The sequence below is a fragment of the Halichoeres trimaculatus genome, unplaced genomic scaffold (genome assembly GCF_033239565.1).
Source record: "Halichoeres trimaculatus isolate MK-OKI-2021-1 unplaced genomic scaffold, fHalTri1.1 fHalTri1_scaffold_11, whole genome shotgun sequence".
Lineage (NCBI taxonomy): Eukaryota > Metazoa > Chordata > Actinopteri > Labriformes > Labridae > Halichoeres > Halichoeres trimaculatus.
The window spans coordinates 23,781,242-23,801,653 of record NW_027437189.1 but is presented as its reverse complement, the minus strand read 5'-3'; the positions used below and the strand labels follow the sequence as shown (position 1 = coordinate 23,801,653).

Genomic DNA, 20,412 nt, shown 5'->3' with positions numbered 1-20,412 from the left:
GTACCATCCATTCTCCCGTGATGTGAGTGAGGGGCTGGGCTACCGTGAGCTTTGTACTGAGTCAGTTAACGTGTCATTTGGGGCGATGATTCGTGATTCTTGAGTCAGTAAAGTGATTCTCGGGTATTGAACGATTCGTACATGATTCGCACAACACTACTGCACAGTGAAGTTTTGAAAAAATGAGTGAGCCACCTTGTCACCTAGTTGAAAGTTTTGGCGGCACATTTTTTATCACACATTATTTGAACCAAAACACAAAATTTTTTACATGGGATTACATTTACAGTAAATCCTGATGCCAGAAGGAGAACTCAGATCTCAGGTGTTATGCTAGTTTCAAATCAGGGAGCTAATCTTCGTACACGGGTCTCTTTTTGTGCCAGTAACAATGAGCTCAGTCCAGCAGCAGCAGCAGAACCAGCCCTTGGTCTTACCGAGGCCAATGTTTGACCAGGGTGAAGACCCAGGAGCACCTTCTGACCCCAGAAGGCCACAAATACCACCTGATTTTGAAGCACAGATGGTTTACAAGGCCGCGCTGGATTCTGTGGCCCGTCAAAAGATGGCAAAAGCATTTCAAAAGTACAGGTACGTTTTTTTTCTTTCTCCTAAACATTGTTTGGACCTTGCACTGACACTGTCATGACAGTGTCAGTGTCAGTGTCAGATATTGAGAGAGTGGTTGCAACCACTCTCTCAATATCTGGATTCAATATCTAATCCATTTTGGCAGTACATCTAATGTTCTGATATGTGGCAGAAATACTGTATGTCCAGCACTGTGCTTAATGTGCGCCATTTTTAATACCCTCTTGCATATTTTGTGATAACCCAACAACACAGGGCTGAGCTAACTTCTAGACAACATGGTGTCCTTATAACCTCAGAGCCTGAGTCAGAAAATGAGCAGATTTCCTTAACTGTTCGTAAAAAGAAGGTAAGGTTGTGGGAAATGATAAAATGTGTTATAGCAGCCAAACCAGTGATGTTATCTTTAATTGTAAAAGTTACAGTACCAACATTGTCCATCATTTAATTGATTCAAAGGAGAAGTATGTAGCGTGGATTGTCTATAATTGTATAAGTCACTATTATTTTCTCATCACCTGTGTGAATATGTTTTTTTCTGATGGCTCCTGTGATAATACGTCTTTAATGCAACTTTACTCCTTCCCAATAGCTAACGGTGCCAATATCAGTAATGAATCTCGGACGCATGGCTGTTGATTTCAGTTTTCAGGCTTTTGACCTGGTGAAGGGCATTTTCACCATCAAAGATTCTGGCACAAATATTATTCAGACTGTCAAGAAACACACTCTGAAAAAAGGTATGAAGAACCAGGAGTGATATGTTCCTCCATTCTTTCAGCATAATGAGAAGTAACATCACAGCTAATGTACCTAATCTTTCATTTATTTCCCCCTGTGTTTCCTCCAGGAGAGTCTTTTAAAATCACAGTTCATTTCATGTCCAGCCATGCAGGTTTCTTTGAACAGCTGCTGGTTTTTAAGTTTAAAAAACATGGGCCATCATTAGAGGAGTTTCAGATTATGCGCCTCTTAGAAATTAGACGTTTGTCGTCTGTCAGTGCACAGCCCTCTGAAGCAACTTTGGAGTCAGATCATGAACAACAGACGATAGAGTGGAATCGTGACAGGTATTACATGTTGATCTTAAGGAACATTTATTCAGTTTGATGTCTTTACTCTAATATGGGCATTACATTAAACCTATGTTTTTCTGACAAATAAGTCAAAAAAGATTATCACAAAAGGTTATTTCACATACTTAGAAAACCTGTCACCACCCTGATTATACCTCTGTTTTCTCCTTTCAGACTGGTGATATATAACCTTAAAATAGAGATGTCTTTGAAGCCTTATGAGATGCCCTGGGATATAAGAGACTTCACAGTTGCTGAAAGGTTTTGTATGTTATAAAAGAGAAAAAAATTGTGGCAAAAAAAAATCATCAAAGTTATGTGTTCAACAATGTAGAATATTGTGAATAACAGGCTGAGAAAGGAGGAAAAGGGTGGGTGGGGGTAGGAGGAATTGGTTGGAGTTAGGGAGTCATTTACTGTAGTTATGTAGTTCATTTCAAGGTTTGTCCTTGTAGACTCTCTGTGCGTTTACTCTTATTATAAATGTAACTTTTCAGCATCTTAAACTCAAAATAATGTTAATGTTAGTCTAATAAATGCCCTGTATTATCATTTCACACGTCAGCTATATCAATAAAATAATTGCATTCATGTCACTTTGTTTTCTGAAGGATCCTGAGGAAGAGCCTGATGTGGAAAAACTACTTCCAGAGGTTTCAGAAGCTGCTGCATCTTGAAGAGCTGCAACAGCAGTCAGAGTTCGATAAATTCTTCCAGCACTCTGTGCCCTTGTTTGAACACAGGGACCTTTTCGGCCTGCGGGTGATTCATCAAACACACTGTCCACACTGCTATTGCACTCACTCACTTTAGCTGTACAGCCCAGAATAAAATGGCCAACCAAAGAGAATGTTCTTTTCCTCTCAGATCCCAGGACTTTCCATGTCGCCATCACAGAAGCTGTCTGGGTGCTGCGTACTGGTGACTCAGCGAAATGGTTTTTCTTCAAGATATTACAGAGGCTGGGTCCAATATGTGGCTGGAGAGCTGGTTTTCCTGAAATTTAAAGACGAGTAAGACGGAACACTTGAACAAAACAAGTAGAGTTCGGAGTTTTTTGTGAAAAATTTGTAGTTTGGTGTGAAAAAATTTACTAAAATACAAACCAACAAGTGACAGCGACAATTGGGTTGTGTTTTTAGCAATGTAAAAGATATTAGAGATTATTTGTATCACAGGAGTGTCACTGATCAGGTATCATAGAGAGAGATTTAAAAAAAAAGAAAATATCGGTCAGTTTTGAGTGATTTTACAGTTTTGCTCTTTTTGCTCAAAAATTGTTCATCAATGAAATTTGCTAATTTTTCATTAAGTTTATGGAAGCACAAACATCTTCGTGTGAATTTGACAGGAAACCAGAACAACTTCAGGGCTTGACATTCGATGTAAAGTTCATTTTCAACCGTGTCGGTCTGCGTGTCCAGCACAGAGCAGCAGAATTGGTGTGCAGGTTCAATTTGGGATTTGTACTGTTCCCAGCAAGCCAGCTTTTTTCCCACCATGCACTGCTACACGGGTAAGACCACCTCAGATTTCAAAAGCCTTTTCAAGACATTTGATGCAGATAGTGATGTCTTCCTCAAATCAGTGCCTCTCTCAGTGAGCTGGTGCACTACCAGGGCAGCAACCCAGAGCAGTCCAGGGCAATCCAACACATCTTAGCTACTACTGCAAAACCAGCTCCATACCTTGTTTTTGGTCCACCTGGCACAGGTAACTGTCATGTGTGAGTGAATGTGTGTGTTTGTGTGTGGATGCTCTCTGATGCATTACATTCACAGTATTTACATCAAAAGTAATCTATTCCTACATGTCTTTATCAGGCAAAACAGTGACTTTAGTGGGAGCTATCAAGCAGATACTGAGGCGGAAAGCCTCATGCAACATCCTGGCCTGTGCTCCCACTAACAACGCGACTGATCTTCTTTGCGAGAAGTTATGTGAGATATTTGATGAAGATGATGGAAGGCACAAGCTGTACCGTTTGTATGCCCTTAGCCGTAGGGCTAAAAATGTCCCCCAAAATAGAAAGGTGTGTTACATAAATAACTCACACTGAAGTGTTTTACAAAGATTGTTGCTGCAGAATAACAGAGACATAGTGATAAAATACGTATTCTACGAAGAGCCCTGTTGCTAAATTCATCCATACTTTGTTATATTGTGTTTTTTAGCTCTGCTTCATAGTGATAGTTAGATGTAGGAAGCAAAAACTTTGATTCTTTTGGCTGTTTGTTATTGTATTGTTTATTCACATATTTGTTTTTTTTTTTAGTTTAGTTGCAACCTAGATGAAAACAATTTTCCATGTGTACTTCCCGCTAAAGAGCATCTGATGGAATATCAGATAATGGTAACCACACTGAAGACTGCGGCAAGGTACTAGTAGCTTCTCTAACAAATACATTTAATCTATGTTGCTATTTCTTTATGTTGTATAAACACTGTGACAGGAATTGTCACAGTTACAAATGAAATGAAATTTTGGTGCAAAGATGGGCAGCATTTATTTACATTGTATTTCTTTTTACCCATTTAAACACAACTTCTTCTTCCATTACAACTGTAAAGTTAGTCAAGCCTTTTTCAAAGTCTTTCAGGCTGTCTGTCAGTGTTCAGTTTTATTTTTCTTATACAGCTATGCACCTTTTAATAGTCACATTTGTTTTTGTGTCTCTCTCTCTCTTCAGGCTAGTGACAGGAGGGATTCCTTCAAACTTTTACTCATACATCTTTGTGGATGAAGCAGGCCAGGCTACAGAAACAGAGTGTATCATTCCTATAGCAGGTGGAAAAGACAAGCAGGTTCACATGCAGGTGTTAATCAAACAATGGAAGGTGTTCCCTTAATGTGTGTGTGTTTGCTCCTAGGTTTACATGAAATGTGGACTTGCCAGATTGTGTTGGCTGGAGACCCTAAACAGTTAGGACCTGTCGTCACATCCAGGATGGCCAATAAATATGGCTTTGGTAAGCTCTTTGTATTTCTTCATAAAATATGAATACCAACATGAGTTGATACTAGTTCCTATTAATGAGGAGTGCTTTTATCTAAATATCTGCTAGAGTTAAACGCAAAGGTTTGTTAACTCAAATGTGTCACTCTATGTCTGCCCTCCTCTTTGAATCAGCTTCTTTAGAGGATTAATCTAGTTTGTCTCAAACAACCAACCAGGATTGAGTTGCACATTTAACTTTTTAGGCATGCATAATGATTGTTGCCTGTGAGTCCGTCCTCTGAGTTCGACATCACTAACTAAGTGGTAAAGGCAGTTTTCATGAAAACAGTTGGTGCACATTTTAAGTGAGAGGGGCTTCACGGACTGACAGTAGGTAGAAGAAGAAGAACAACCAGAAGAAGGAAATATGTTTTTTTTCCTCTGGAGTGTTAATGTTGCTTACTAAAACTTTAAGTTCAGTCCAAAAACTGTAATTGTTTCCATTAAAGCAAGATTCTCAAGTTTTCCTGTTTGTAGGTTTGTCCCTGTTGGAGCGCCTGATGAGGGACTTTGACATTTACAAACGTTTCAACGGCTACTTTGTCACCAAACTGCTGAGGAACTACAGGTGATGCCTTGTGTGCTGCTGTATCTTATTTTCAAACTCTCTGGAACATCTTCGTCCACACGCCCATGATTCAACACATTGTCCTTTCAGGTCCCATCCATCAATCCTCAAAGTTCCCAATGAGCTGTTTTATGAGGGAGAACTTCAGCCTTATGCTTCTGAAGATATTTGCTGTGTATACTGCAACTGGGATTACCTCCCCAAAAAGGTAATGTAAATTAACAAACACACAAGCAATTATCTCTTTCTCTTCTCCACTCTGATCATTTTTTCTGTCCAGGGTTTCCCTGTGGTCTTCCATGGAGTGGCAGGCTCTGATGAAAGTGACGCCAACTGTACCTCAGTCTACAACACGGCAGAAGTGGAAGTGATGAAGAAATACTTGAAAGCCCTTATCTCACATCTTGAAAAGAAGGGTGTGACTGAAATTGGACCAAACCAAATTGGAATCATCACCCCATACACAAAACAAGTATAGTAGTATATACTATACTAGTACAAGTAGTAGCAAGTATCTAATAACAATAGCAAATAGTTTGATAGGTATGATAGTGCATGGCAAAGCAAGATAAAAAAAAAAAAACAACCCACTGTTTATCATTTTATAACTTCATCATGAAGTCCACTTTTCACTCTCTGTAAAGTCAATTTCTCAGCACTCAGAAATGATACTAATTGATAAACTTTGTCCTTTGGCAGGTAGAGAAAATCCAGGAAGCGCTGAGGACAGATAAAGACCTCATGGAGAAAAATTTGGAGAACATACTGGTATGGGGCTAGAGCTTGACTTTTTTACTGCCATGTCAAAAAACAACATAAAAAACAAAGCTTTTGTATTTGAACAGGTTGGAACAGTGGAGAAATTTCAGGGTAGAGAGTCCCAAGTGATTATGGTGTCTGCAGTCCGTAGCAATCCCAGAATGACAGACGAAAACTACAAATTTACTTTAGGCTTTGTCAAGGATGAGAAGGTAAGAGTCTGAAGAAGAAGATCACAATGACTCAAAAGCATCGCACAGCTTTTGTGTAAAACCCATCAGGAATCTACACAATACTGAGGAGCAATGCATATATGTGCAGAATGTTTGTCTACAATGCTACTCAAAGCTAACACATGCACGCCACCTGAAACTGTCTCCTCAGAGATTCAATGTGGCCATGACTCGAGCACAAGCCTTACTGATAGTATTTGGAGACCCGAGAGCTTTGAGAACTGACCCAGTATGGAACAAGTAAGACTCTCCATATGACTTACAGTGTATCAGAAGTTTAACTCAAATATTAAAGTCAAAATCCTTAATTCCTGCACATTTTTCTTCTTTTTAATAGATTTATCCAGTATTGCTACGAACAAGGGGGTTACAGAGGCATTACAGTGTCTAGTCCAGAGGTGTCTGATCAACTGTCACTCACTCTCAGGTAATAATACGCAATCACACATGCTCACACTCACCTGTCCCTGTGTCCTGAAACTGTCTTTGGGACTAGAAATGTTCAAGTTTAATTTCTGCTTTTGATCCACACCAATAGGGAGGAGTGATTGGCAACAAAGGACTTGAATGGAGAGACCCAACACCATCAACAGTCATCTCTGGCTCAAACATAAAGCTTAACACTTGAAATAAAAGACTCAGGACTGAGAAGTGAAGGTAAAGCCTTTTTTTTCTTCTCTGTGTCTTCTCGGCGCTGAAACAGGGAAGAAGTCTGCGTCTCAAGAACGTCATTTGTTGTATAAGTATTCTTCTTTTGTATTCTACAAGTACTGCCCTTTAAGATAACCCCCCCCCCCCCCCCCAAAAAAAAAACAACAAAAAAACAAAACAACAACAACAAAAAAAAAATCAAGCCATTTGTGAAGTATATGTATGTGCTTACTGCCAGATAAGTAAGGTTTTTTTTTTTTGCTCGAAACAACAATAACTTTTTTTTCATAATGAGCAAACTTATTGATCTTATGTTGTGAAGAGTAAGTATCCTGCACATTTTCATGCTTTATGTACTACTTCAATAGCTCAACAACAGGCTGTGCCTATTGTGTTAAGACTAACAGCAAATACAGTGTTTCATCAAGTGTAAAGCAGATGAAAAAACAGATAAAGGCGGATTAGACGTTACATTATTTTAATTTTACCGACGCTGTAACCAAAAGACGCACTTATCAAGTTTTGTTTTGTTTGTGCTTTTAAAAAACGTATCTAGGTTACCCTGAGCCACCCTTACTAGAGTCCTCTATCTTGTTAATTATACCAGTATTTAGGTTAAAAAACCCAAACATTTTCAAAAACTCAGAGTTTAGACAGGCATTTTGTCATCTGAAATTTCCCCCTCTATTTGATGATTACACTTCAAAACACTCACATTTTTGAGCCTCTAGCAGAGTTGAGCCATTTGGTTAAACTTAGTGTGACATGCTGACGCCTGATAGAAAGGAGAATTACTCACTTTATGGTTAGCAAGGAAATAGAAAAGGAGAAAAAATTTTCTTTTTACCTTCTGCAGATGGTTCAAGTTAATTCAGGACAGTTCATTGTTTCATTTTCCAGTGACATGACTTAACACAAGGATAAGTGTTTGTTATAATCACAGTGAAAGTGCTGCTTCTGTTGATTTCTCATGATTAAGAAAAAGGAAGGCTGGTATCTTTCAGGAAAAGAAGAACTGACATTTTACTGTTAGCAATGACTACAGGCAAGCAAGGCAACAGCAGCTAGTTTGCTCTAAGGCTGCCCCAACTTTCTCATTTTATAATCCAGCAAACACAGCAGTGTGTCCACTCATAAGAAAACAAAATCTGTAAAGTTTCCCAGCTCTTCATATGCATGAGTGAAACCACACAAGACACTAATTCCACTGGGAAGAAATCACTTCACCTCTAACTTATCTCCTCCTGCATCTGTTCCCTCTGCCAAGGCCAGAAGTAGGTAGAGAGGAATTAAAACAACGTCCGGACACAACACAGCAGAAACCTTGAAAGTGAACAACATCGGTAAGAATTAAAAACATGTGAAACCAAAGAATCAGGCCTATCACACTATAACCACTTCATGTAGAGACTCATCAGAGTCTGCCACACATATAAGCAGAATTGAACATATTCTCTGGCCTCTGCAGTTCATTATCTACATGCCCCCACCATCTCAGAGCTTAACGTTGTAAAAAGGTGTTGAAATCTATGAGCAAAGTGAAGATAAGTACTGTGTTATTATTAGTCAGCAACTTATTGTGATTGATGAAATATCCCAATAACTTATTCCCTTCCAGAGGATAAAACAGCTCGCTGAGAAATGCCTGAGTTAGTGATACACCTTTTTTAAGAAAAAAAAACGCCACATACTGTACATCTACTGCAACATGTATCATCATCAATTGACTTTTAAGTTGTTTTTTTTTAAGTACAATATTTCCCTTTTAAACACGATAAGTATTAAAAGAGAAATAAGAAGTCCTTGGAAGTTATATAAGGTAGCATTCCCTCTGTTTTGACCGTCACGCTACGTTGTTACAGGATGTTTTCGTGTGTGCATTTATAGTGTTCATAGTCTGGAAAATTGGGGCAAGTACATACAAATGCTTGCTGCATAAACTGTTTTTAGCGTTGAATAAGTGGGGAGGAGAGGAAAAAAGCCTCTTGGCAAACATGAGAAACGAAACTGTGACACATAGTTTTTTATATCAGTCTAAATGATCTTTGTCACTCATCTGATGGCAGATACACATTGTTTCCTGGACTGTGTAAAGGCTGAGACACGCCTTGTGCCATTTCTACAGACCAGTGAGTTCATTGCTCCTTTTGTGACAAAGGTTTAACCGGCCTGGTGAAAGGCCTGATAAGCTGACTCATCATCCACGTCAGAGTAGCTTCTTGGTCACATGTCTTAGTCTTCACTATCGATTACCTCTTCTCAACCAGCTTAAATTTTTAAACAACCTGAATTTTATCCTAATTTTTCCACAATGCAAGTCTTTAACCAGCCAGAGTTTTTCCAAAAGATAACAACTATGTCCATGAGAATATAGATCACTTTCAATTTATTTTGGGGGTTTTATTTTATTGTTATTTTGATTTGTTTTATTACTATATTGTTCTTAGTATTATGTGTTATTACATTTGCTTTGGAACATTAAAAAAAAAGGAAAAAAAAAACCATGCATATCAATGAGACTTAATTTGAGTTTAAATTTGATAAGGTTAATGTGATTTTTTTCCTTAGCATATGCACATATTGCCTTCATGAGGCGTGAGGCATATAATAATAATGATAATAATGATGATAAAAATAATAATAATAATTATAATCATTATAATTATAATAATCGTCATCAACTTGCCACTGTCAGATGTTTCTTCGGTTGGAAAACAGGACACGTGTCAGTCATGTTGGACGGTTCAGAGGCTGACTTATGATAAATGTTTGTTTTTTTTAATCGCTTTGTTTTGAACTTATTTGATGACAGTTTCGTTTGCTCCTCAGACTCCGAAGGCTCCGCTTCGTTAGGTTTCGTTTCTTCGGACTGTACAACAGAAGGTGTGCGCCTGCTTTATACACCCGAGCTTCGCTGTTCGTATTAGCTCGGAGCCGCACCGTAACACACACAGACACCGCCCACACGGGATGTCCGGGAGTAAAACATTCCTTCCTCGTTTCCTCTGAAGCTTACACCCCTTCGCTGATGCGCTATATATATGCGCGTTTAGGATCCCAACACTGTTGTTTTTTGTTTTGTTATCATTCAGTCTGTTCATTCCTGTACCATGTTGAATAAGAGATACAATCCTCAGTCTCTTTGCCAGATTGGACTCGACTTCTATGAGTTCTTGAAGGAGTCTGATCGAGCATCCATCACCGAGAGAATTGAGCTAAGAGACATTTACAACAATGAGTTCAGAAGCAGGTATGTTGTTTACTCAGTTCACGGAACATTTTGTTGGCAGTTTAACAAGGTTAGATTGTTATAAATTCAGTGTTTATATGTTTGAATCAGGACACCAGGAACAAGAGATCCAAACTTTGGTTCAGTCCTTCATGCTCTGAAAGTGAGTCGCAAAATAACAAGACGAGGAGACAAGATCCGTTTCAACTCCACGGTATGCAAAGTCTTTTTTTTTTATAATGTATTGATAAGATAATTTAACAGTTCAGTTTAATATAAATGCAGTGCCCTTCTAATATTACATGCTGGTGTGAGGCTTTAAATGGTGCTTAGAAAGTGCGTTGGCTCACTCACTGAACATATGGGACCTAGCGTTTGTGATGAATATATATATATATATATATATATATATATATATATATATATATATATATATATATATATATATATATATATATATATATATATTACCAGTATGTCTGTGATGAAGGAAAAACGGAGAGATCACTAATGGTTAGAACATTAAGACACAAAAGAACCACTGTCCAGCTTTTCTAGTAACTGTTTTGTGGTTATGTTGTCCTTAAAGTAAAGACATTCTGAATTCACAGGATGGAAAATTATGAGTAAATCCTCGATTTTTATTATTTTACCAATCTGCTTTTTGTCTTTTTACACATTTTACTCCTATGAGACATCAACCCTTGTCCTTCACCTTCGAAGATCAGCTGACATGTAGAAACAATTGGGGAGGAAGTGCCATGTCAAGTGTAATGAGTCATTTGTGAGGGTTCAGTTGTGTATGATTCATCCATCTTTGTTTGGAGCTAAAAGGTCATCTTGCATAATTAATTTGATTTAATTGTCTAAAAAAAAAACTTGCCACTTAGTTTCTGTGACTCATACAGTCATAGTTTGTGTTAAGATGGCGGCGTCACTGTGTCAAAAAAAAAAAAAAGTTTAGTCAGACAAAAGCAGTGGTTGAATGAGTCAGACAGATCTTGTTATGAAGTTTAAATATATTTGAATTCCTGCTTTAAAACAACCCATAGGGCACATTTACAATCTTGGATTATAATTTGAGACATACTGACAAATCTGACAGGAAGTGATCCTATACACAGGTCCAAGCGTTGTACGTGGACCAGTGGCATTCACACCCTGGCCGTAGACCAGAGCCTGTCCAGTGTGCTGCAGCTAGTCCACAGCTTGTACAGACTTTCACCTCTGGAGATGAAGCGGAGACAGGAGTTCGAGCTCGTAGGAAACTAGCCTGTCTTCTGAAGACCAGCCTGAAGACAAACAGGTAAAACGATGGATATAAGTACAGATCGACTGATTCAATTTCATGCTCACTAAAGGCTTTCCTGGGGATATGTTTCGTTTATATCAGTTTCATTTTTTGTGTTTGAGGTAAACATAATGTGTAAAGTAGAAGTCTTCTCCTGTCACTTAACTTTCATTTTTTAACGAACAGGATAAATAATTTTGAAGATAGGAGTCTTAATTTGGCTTTGGTCATCTCCAAAGACAGGCCCTCTTAAATACCTGGTGTCATAAACCTCTGTCTTTACACTCACAGGGCGCTGTTCATCTGTGACAAACATGGGATCTGCATCAGCTCCGACCATCAGTTTGAGGATGGGACACTCAGCCTTTGCGTGGATGAAACTGTAGAGGTAGTAATTTGAAATGAAACTGCCTTTTTTATCTCTCACGATCATATGCTTGATCAGATATGTCAGGCACAAATGTGAATCGCCACTGCATGGTTTAGTTTTGTCTTTCTTTTCTGAACAGTACACAGTTAATCTGAAAGTGGAAAACACTGGAACAGAGCCTGTGTATTTCACTCACTACACCCCACTGCACTGGCTCAGGTACTTCGCACTGGCAGATGAGAGAAAAGTGACCAAAAGAAACCCTCTGTGTCTGGAACCAGGTGATACATTTAGATATATGAAAATAAAGCATTAGTGTGTTTTGATTTCATGTTAACCCCAGTGAGAGGGGATTATTTGACTGTGAAAATTAAAAATAAGAAAAAAATTATTGCCCTTTGTTTCCTTTAGGTCAAAGCTATGACATCCAGGTTATCTTCTGCTGCAGTTTGGTTGGTTTCTATCCAGCTACTCTTGCGTTTGAGTTCAAACCAGACCTGCAGTCCTCCACTGCATTCCACATTGTGCGCTACATTCAGGCCCAGTGCATCACTGCCTTAGGACGGGAGCTTGCACCCATAGCTCCCTACAAACCACGCCCGCTCCCGGCCTGGACCCTTGAAGTTGACTACACTGTTGTAGATGGACTGCCACCCGAAGGGTACTAGTGTTTATTTAACACTCTGTTGAATATACAGTGGAAAAAAAGAAAATACAAATCTTTGTGTGACGTCTCCAGCCTTGTACATTTGATCACTCTCCAGGCTGTCGGTGATGCAGCTTCAGAATGTGGTCAAGCTGAAGCAGTATCAAATCCCAGCTTATATGGACCAGCTCATCCAGTCACTGCAGCACACTGTCTCCTGTGATCGAAGGTAAATTCAGTCCTGTTATTTTTCTATTTCAGGTCAGTTTTTTAAGGAAAGATCTATTTTAATGAACAGATACACTCTTTACATTTTCATAGTTTTATATTATTTATTTACACTTATGAATGTGGCATCTAACCATAAGTTACAGGTTTAAACTTATTTGCAAACACCTTTCAGATTTTAGAGGAATCTTTTTTTTTTCCATTTTAATTAAGAAATTTATCAAACTTAAAAAAAATCATTTAGGGTGAAAAATGTAACACTGAATGTATAAAATGTCAGTCAACTACTGTTTCATGGAAAAAAAATTCAGATCTGGCGTTTACTTTTTTAGCTATTTTTATGATTACATTTTGCCACTAATGGTCATAAGTTTCAGTAGTTAAAAGTTGTGGTTTTTGTGTTATGCAATCCACTCTTGCATCAGTTTCAACTGTACCATAGATGTTTGATTTAAACTATGTCTTCCATTATCCTATTACAGCAAATGTATGTAAGTCAAACATGGGAAATATTGAGGCTGTTGTCCTGTAATGTAGAGCTTCATTAACAGGGAAACTTATGTTAATAGTAGTGCTGTCAGGCGATTTAAAAAAATAATCTGATTAATTACAGGATTTGTTATTGATGAATCTGTTTATTCACATTTTGATTCGCTTAAGGTCCTCAAATAAAGAATCTGATTTCTTGTACATTACATTACAAAATTGTAGTGCATGACTAATCAAATGAATTATTAGTTTGTCCCCTCTATTGTGAAAAGCGACCTTGGGTTCCTTGAGAGGCGCTTTATAAATTTAAGTTATTATTATTATTATTATTATTATTTTATTTTATTTTATTTTTTTAATACACGAAGAAGAGAAGATTTCTAAATCTGCATTTTTTTCAACTGGCCAACAGTAAAATGTCTTTGTCCGCTGCCATTGACATCTATAGATGTCAATTTGATTGCAACTGTTTACTGCATCTATAGAAGTGTATCATGTTTTTCAGCAAGGGGAGGCAGGGTTGTGAGACGCTGCAAGTCAGAAAAGTTCAGGCAGCTCACGCTCGAGCTGCAGGTATGTCGCATTAGTTCAGAGAGAAAGAGCGGCTCGATGTTAAGAAAAGACAACAGATCATGGAGAGGATCAAAGGATGAAATGCCTGGGATGATCGTGACAAAAAAGTATGTTTTGTCTGTTTTTTGGATCAAAAACAGGAAGAGGGACATAAAAGAAGAGAGTTCACTCTTCTTGGGTAGTTTTGGTGTTCGCATAGTCTTAAAATACAGTATTATTTGGGTCTTGAAAGAAGCCCTGGAAATGACTAGCAGCAAATGAGTTAATCTTGTGTTAATTCTTATAACACATTTATTTGCTGTGTTATTAATTAATCTAATTAACACGTTAAAATGACAGCCCTAGTTAATACTTCCCAAATGTCAATGCATTTATTATTATTGTTTTTGTACGCAGGAGGAACGTGCTGGAGAACGACTTGTGCTGGGAGAACTACCGTGAGAAGTTTCAGTTGCTGCTGTATCTGGAGGAGCAACAGATGGAGGTTGACATCAAGAAATACAACATCCCCAACAACGACAGAGAGTTCGCTGTCATGACAAGAGATAACGTCAACAAGAAACTTCTTGTTCTGGAGGTTAGTATGGACTAACAGCTCACGCTAACTAGTTTGTGTATTCAAACCTTGCACTTGGAGCATTTTCAAGTCGAACTGGCAATTAACAGTAAAAGAGGGAGACAGGTGTTTATCATTAAAACCTAGCAACACTGTAAAAAGAAACACCGTACTGTGGTTTTTATTTATGCATTATGATTACTTAACATTGCTGCATGTTCACCTCGAAGGTTCCTGGTGTCTCTGAGAACCGCCCATCCGTGCTCAGGGGGGATTCACTGCTAGCTTATCCTGTAGGAGAAACAAAGGTGAAGTACCGGGGCTACGTCCACAGTGTGCAGCTGGACAGCGTCAAACTCGGCTTCAGCTCAGAGTAAGTTCATCACATCACATCAACAAGCAATAGTACAAAACTTTAACATTTTCACAACAGGGATTTACAGTGTTTCCTGTGTATTCCCTCTCTACAGATTGCTGTCTCGCTTTGTAGATGGCATGAAGTTCCACATCGAGTTCACTGTGAACCGCCTGACCATGCGTGTTCAGCACAGAGCGGCTGAGCTAGCAGCTTCATATGGCCTGAGAGAGGTGTTATTCCCTTCAGTACGAAACCTCTCCTCTGTGCAACCTGAACTTCTCGATTTAACGTGAGTCTTACTCGTCCTTCTGTGGGTAAACTGGTGTAATGCTTCTATGAAGAGCAGTGTTTTAGCTGGTACAGACGTCTGTCGAGGCCCTCTTAACATATTTCTGCAGGTTCATTTTGAGAAGGGATTGCCTGATCCAACTTGTCTGACCTGATTCGAGATGTAAAGGAAAAGTCTGCATGTTTTATGGAAATTCATTCAAATTTAAGAAAGAGAGCCTTGCAAACTTTCTACATGGCTCTTTGCCAAGTTCAATCTGCCGTAAGACAGCTGGAAAGGGATGGTTTTGTTGTTTTTTCTAGTTCAATTCTGAAAGAGAAGAAGTACAGTATCTAATGCTTCAACTGCCAAGTTAATGGGGGCTTATTAATTTTTTATCAGTCTTATTAAAAGATAAACCTTATTATACTTAAAGCCAGATACCTACCAACTTCATGTATCCTGGTGACAGTATTCGATTTGCTGTGCTTGTGCACACATACACACACACACACACACACACACAAGGACTTATTCCACCTTTGACCAAGCACTGGTATCATACCTCTGTTCCTCTGTCCTTCCCCCTACAGGCTGTTTGATTCAAAGCTAGAGCAAAACCCAGAGCAGTACAAGGCTGTTCAACACATTGTAGTTGGATCATCCAAACCTGCCCCTTACCTGGTGTTTGGCCCACCTGGGACAGGTACAGCAAGCATCAACTTATTGCTCTGTTTTTAAATTCAAACTGTTTTTGCTATTTTTGGGTTTGACCTGCTATCCTGCCATCCACCTAGCATGTTGTAAAGTTAGCTTTTATGATTGTTTGTTCAGGGAAAACTGTGACTGTGGTGGAAGCAATCAAACAGATAGAGAAGAGGATCTCCTCCTGTCACATCCTGGCCTGCGCTCCCTCCAACAGCGCTGCCGATCTGCTCTGTAGGAAGATTCTGGATCATGTGGACAGGAATAAAGTGTACCGCATGTATGCCAGCAGCAGGGATCCTAAATGTGTTCCTGAGGAAATTAAGGTCAGTGTTGGTGTATGAGATCCATGAAGTATGCTTCAAAAAGTTCAGTGTAATGCAGCAGCAGTGTTCCCCCTAGTGGGCTCAAGAAGCATAGCACTGAAGACAAAATGACAGTCACGTTGTGCTGCATTTCTGTTGCTCTACATGTTAGATACTGTGATTCTTTGGTTTCTCCTGCATCTCACTGTGTTTGTTTGCATGGACACTGTCCAACTCACACAGGATTGCTCTAACTTGGTTGGGGAGTGTTATGTTTATCCTGCCAAAGAGAAGCTGATGGAGTATAAGATCATGGTCACCACTCTGTTAACTGCTGGAAGGTAGTGACTGCACACTTTACTCACTTTCACTAAAATAAAATGATTTCACCTTTAACTTCAGTATTAACATATAGATTGTAACATCCTATGGGAATGAGTTTGGTTTTGCCCTCTGATCTCTGCAGGATGGTCTCTGGAAACATCCCTGCAGGTCATTTCACTCACGTGTTTGTGGATGAGGCAGGACATGCTGTTGAGACTGAATGCTTGGTCCCTCTGGCAGGTATAAAAAAACTAAAAACAGATATTTGTTGGTGATGTACAGAGCTTGTCTATGTGTTTGTTTATTTTTTGTTGTCACTGCATCAAAGGGCTACTCAGCGCAGAGTCTGGCCAGGTTGTTCTTGCTGGAGATCCCAAGCAGCTCGGGCCTATTCTGAGATCTCCCTTTGCTCTGAAACACGGCATGGGTGAGTCCAGCTGTCGCATTTATTTTCTGTCTAACTATTTGATGACATTTTTGGCTTTTACTGGCTTGTGAATTCCTGGAGTTAAAGGATCTGTTTGCTACAGGAGTGTCCCTTCTGGAGCGGCTGATGAACAACTTCCCTATGTACCGGAAAAACAAGGACGTGTTTGACAACCGTTTTGTCACCAAACTGCTGTGCAACTACAGGTGTGTGGTGGCAGAGATAGCTGTGTGTCATTTTTTGACAGAAATGTTTAGTTTTGACTCTTTGACCTTATATATTACTATTTTTTATCCTTTATCAGGTCCCATCCTGCCATTCTTGAAATTCCCAACGAGCTCTTCTATGAGAAAGAGCTGCTGGTTTGTGCAGATGAAATGTTGCGAAACTCCTACTGCAGATGGCCGCATCTTCCAAAGAGGGTAATGATACCCCCTTTCAGCACACACATGCCCACAAAACATTCAGAAATCAGAGACTGAAACCTGATCACCAATGTATATGCGTATAAAATTATATGATGAGAGGATCCATGTACCAGTTGTCTGTCAGGAATAGTTTTTCCTTAATAGTCATTTCCATGTCAAAGCTGAATCCTCTCATAAAACATCTAAAGTTTCACATTTATAAGGATGAAACATCTTCCAGGACTTCCCCGTGATCTTCCACGGTGTGGTGGGTATCGATGCACGTGAGGCAAGCAGTCCGTCCTTTTTCAACGTGGCGGAGGTGGAGGTGCTCATGAGCTATGTGAGGAAACTACTGGAGACACAGGGGAAGAGTCAGGGAACCCTCGCCCCCAGAGACATAGGCATCATTGCCCCCTACAGGAAACAGGTCAGAATAAATTTATATGACACACACCATCATATAATTGTCACTTATATAGACATATATTTTAGATTAATGCAAAATTCCAGGAATTTTCAAAGTTGGAATCTTTCCATAGCAACTTTCAGGAAACTTTTTTGAGCTTTGCCAGAAACTTTCCACCTCTTTGCAACCTTATTTTACATTGATGCTGGGACTTTTTGTGTGGCTTTTACACAGGTGCAGAAAATCCGAAGGGCACTGGACAAAGTTGCGAAAGACTTCAAGTTTAAGGACATGAATGGCCTCAAGGTAACAGAATATTTCCTGCTTAAGTAATGTGAAATTATCAGCAGGTGCAGAGTTTCAAGTGTAGATCTGTTTATTTGAGTCAGGTTGGTTCTGTCGAGGAGTTCCAAGGTCAGGAGAGGAAAGTGATCCTCGTGTCCACGGTTCGCAGCAGCCCTGATTATGTAGAGATAGACCAACAGTTCAACCTCGGCTTCGTCAAGAATGAGAAGGTTTGTACCTAAAAACAACACATACCTCAACACTTTTTTATGAATCATATAGAAAATTTCCACACGCTGCTATTTTTGGTTCAGAGATTCAATGTTGCTGTGACTCGAGCCAAAGCCCTGCTGATTGTGGTGGGAAACCCCAGAGTGCTGACCGCAGATCCTACCTGGGACAGGTGCGTGCCACTAGACGACCTCTAGTCTCTCACTCAATACAAAAAAAATCAAATTTTTTTTATTCAGTTTCTCCTCCTGTGCTTGTCTGTAGGTTCATCAAGTACTGCCAGGATGGAGAAGGCTACACTGGCTTTTTCCCTGCAGAGGAAGAGGAGGATGTGGTGGCAAGGCTTGCAGCCCTCTACATTGAGATCAAGGCTGAAGGTAGCTGAAGGTTAAATTGATTTTCATCTTTAAAAAAACACTTTGAGTTGGTGTTAAAATTGATCATCTTCCTCTCGGTCTTTGAATCTACTCTTCAGTGAAGACCGCAGAGAGTGTTGTTCAGCAGCAACTGGACCCTGAGTGGAGGAATGACCTGTGAGGGAAAAAGAACCCAGACTTCCATCCAAACACTTATAAGATGCATTTTGTTAAATTTCAGGTAAATTTCTATCCTAGAGGCTTAAAAAAAACTTTTTTAATAGTACCTTTATAGACTTAACCAAAGATGCCTGTTGTTAGGTAATTCCTGTGAAGAGTAGTCAGTCTCCAGCTACCTCAGTGATTTGCACTCAAGAAACACTTAAACAGGAGCAAATCTAAGCTCCACCCAGTGAGTCGTTGTAAATTATTTGGAGACAGTAATTCCATTTTTCAGTCGATTTGTGTATCAGATTTATTTTTCTATTTGCTCTGTGATGTATTTGTTATGTAACTGGAGCCCCTGTATTCACTTCAAATCACCCATCTTTGTCCTGATTGGCTGCTTCTGTGAATGAAATAATCTGATTTTTAAGCATGATTTCATTGTGCTTCATTCCTATCAGCTCGGGAAAAGTCTTTAATAAGTCAGGGAGAACTCCCGTAAGATACAAAACAGTAATAGTGAAAAAATCACAGCTGCTACTTGGGGTGGGATAAAAGAAACAGATTCAGGATTTTTTTTTTAAATGAATTTTAATAGCTTTTTTTTTGTCAAATTCAAATCCTTCATTTTTGACGATGTTAATAAGTGGGGTTGGGAATAAGTTACCGCATTTCTCCAGCAGAGGGCGAAATGTTTTTCTTTGACTTTCTAGTAAGCCATACTTTTTGGAAAAATATGGCTCTTGATATAGTCTATAGACATCATTGTCATTTTTTCACATGGTCTGGTGTTAAAAAAGTGAACTAAAAATGGCAGAAATCAGAAATATCAAATTGCAATTCAATTTGAATTAGGACGCCAAAATCTTTAGAAGAATCAAATGCTACAGAGTGAGCAGGGTGATGGTATTTTGTTTCCCTCAAACCAAAGGGTGTACGCTCAGATATGAGAGTGCATCAGACAGAGAGAATTTTTCCCTACCAAACTTGGGGTTTAAGGAGAGTCTGAAGTTCTCAGTGTTAAAGTCTGAGCCACTCAAGAGGTTAACATTAGAGATTTAAATCATGAGTGCTGAGAACGCGTTGTGTTAACATTTACCCTCTCTGGAAAAAGAGACATCTTCATTGATCCTGCTGTGGTGCGATTGCTCACAGGTGTCAAAGTCAAAATCACCCACAGCCACATGCTGCTAGCTTTAATATTATCCAATCAAACATCTTGGACTGAGCAGTTGAGTCACTTCAGTTGATAATATTACTCACTCTGGACAGACTTCTGTCCTCAACTAAAATCCCAACAGGAACTGTTGCAGATCAACAGCATAAAAGTTTTTGAATACACATGACGGTAAACCTGCATGCCAGCCTTTTGATTAACTTCTGATCATTCTTGGGTCCTGTAATGACAAGTCTAAAAAGATATACATCATCCACCTATAAAATCTAGATGCAGTCAGAATCCAAGTTAAGTCACAAGACTTGAAAACAGGGCTTGAGTTGACCTCTGCTACTTAAACACTGGTCTAGATAATATCTAAAAAATGCTGTTTTCAGAGTTTACGAGTCTGATTTTCTGTGTTTTTATGATTTCCTCTTCCATTGTATACCAAAATGATTCTTTGCTTGAAGTTTCAACTCTTTTTGTAAGACCATTGTACTCAGGTTTGATAATGTAATTTAAATGATGAAGATCTATTTCTGACTGGTTTCGTATTTTTGTGTTAAGCTATTGCACTATTGTAAATAATTAAATGAAACCAGAGGGAATGTCCAGCTAATCCTACATCAAACCAGAGCTGGAAATACTTTGTTCATTTGTTGATGTTGATTTATTATTTTTTTTCTTTTTTAATGTCAAAGTATTTTTTGTGTGTGAAATAGTGGTACTCACACGATCTGTTCATGACATCATG

The 20,412-nt window shown here is 39.0% G+C and overlaps 2 protein-coding genes across 2 annotated transcripts; both read left to right on the top strand.

The window, feature by feature from the left end:
* The first annotated feature begins 391 nt into the window (after window positions 1–391).
* Window positions 392–10,088, top strand: LOC141798802 (putative helicase mov-10-B.2). The gene is made up of 17 exons (XM_074680656.1): window positions 392–591; window positions 2,279–2,429; window positions 2,535–2,680; window positions 3,256–3,380; window positions 3,491–3,699; window positions 3,943–4,046; window positions 4,358–4,455; window positions 4,539–4,637; window positions 5,144–5,234; window positions 5,325–5,442; window positions 5,515–5,706; window positions 5,934–6,002; window positions 6,080–6,205; window positions 6,378–6,466; window positions 6,564–6,653; window positions 6,765–6,883; window positions 10,015–10,088. Exons 1-16 carry the CDS (start codon window positions 392–394, stop codon window positions 6,772–6,774), a joined length of 1,917 nt encoding a protein of 638 aa, XP_074536757.1. The 3' UTR covers window positions 6,775–6,883; window positions 10,015–10,088.
* LOC141799858 (putative helicase mov-10-B.1) lies at window positions 9,889–20,406 on the top strand. The gene is made up of 23 exons (XM_074682252.1): window positions 9,889–10,127; window positions 10,218–10,320; window positions 11,231–11,412; window positions 11,689–11,785; window positions 11,907–12,048; window positions 12,179–12,428; window positions 12,532–12,642; window positions 14,100–14,280; window positions 14,490–14,632; window positions 14,730–14,906; window positions 15,479–15,591; window positions 15,720–15,916; window positions 16,139–16,236; window positions 16,362–16,459; window positions 16,548–16,646; window positions 16,750–16,852; window positions 16,951–17,068; window positions 17,295–17,483; window positions 17,697–17,768; window positions 17,852–17,977; window positions 18,062–18,150; window positions 18,243–18,355; window positions 18,454–20,406. Exons 1-23 carry the CDS (start codon window positions 9,988–9,990, stop codon window positions 18,513–18,515), a joined length of 3,003 nt encoding a protein of 1,000 aa, XP_074538353.1. The 5' UTR covers window positions 9,889–9,987; the 3' UTR covers window positions 18,516–20,406.
* Window positions 20,407–20,412: the final 6 nt, after the last annotated feature.

Coding starts and splice junctions, on each gene's coding strand:
- LOC141798802 (XM_074680656.1), top strand. CDS start 392: ATGAGCTCAGTCCAGCAGCAGCAGCAGAACCAGCCCTTGGTCTTACCG. Junction 3,381..3,490: donor TTTTGGTCCACCTGGCACAG/GTAACTGTCATG, acceptor TGTCTTTATCAG/GCAAAACAGTGACTTTAGTG. Junction 5,443..5,514: donor GGGATTACCTCCCCAAAAAG/GTAATGTAAATT, acceptor TTTTCTGTCCAG/GGTTTCCCTGTGGTCTTCCA.
- LOC141799858 (XM_074682252.1), top strand. CDS start 9,988: ATGTTGAATAAGAGATACAATCCTCAGTCTCTTTGCCAGATTGGACTC. Junction 17,069..17,294: donor GGCCGCATCTTCCAAAGAGG/GTAATGATACCC, acceptor AACATCTTCCAG/GACTTCCCCGTGATCTTCCA. Junction 17,484..17,696: donor TTGCCCCCTACAGGAAACAG/GTCAGAATAAAT, acceptor GCTTTTACACAG/GTGCAGAAAATCCGAAGGGC.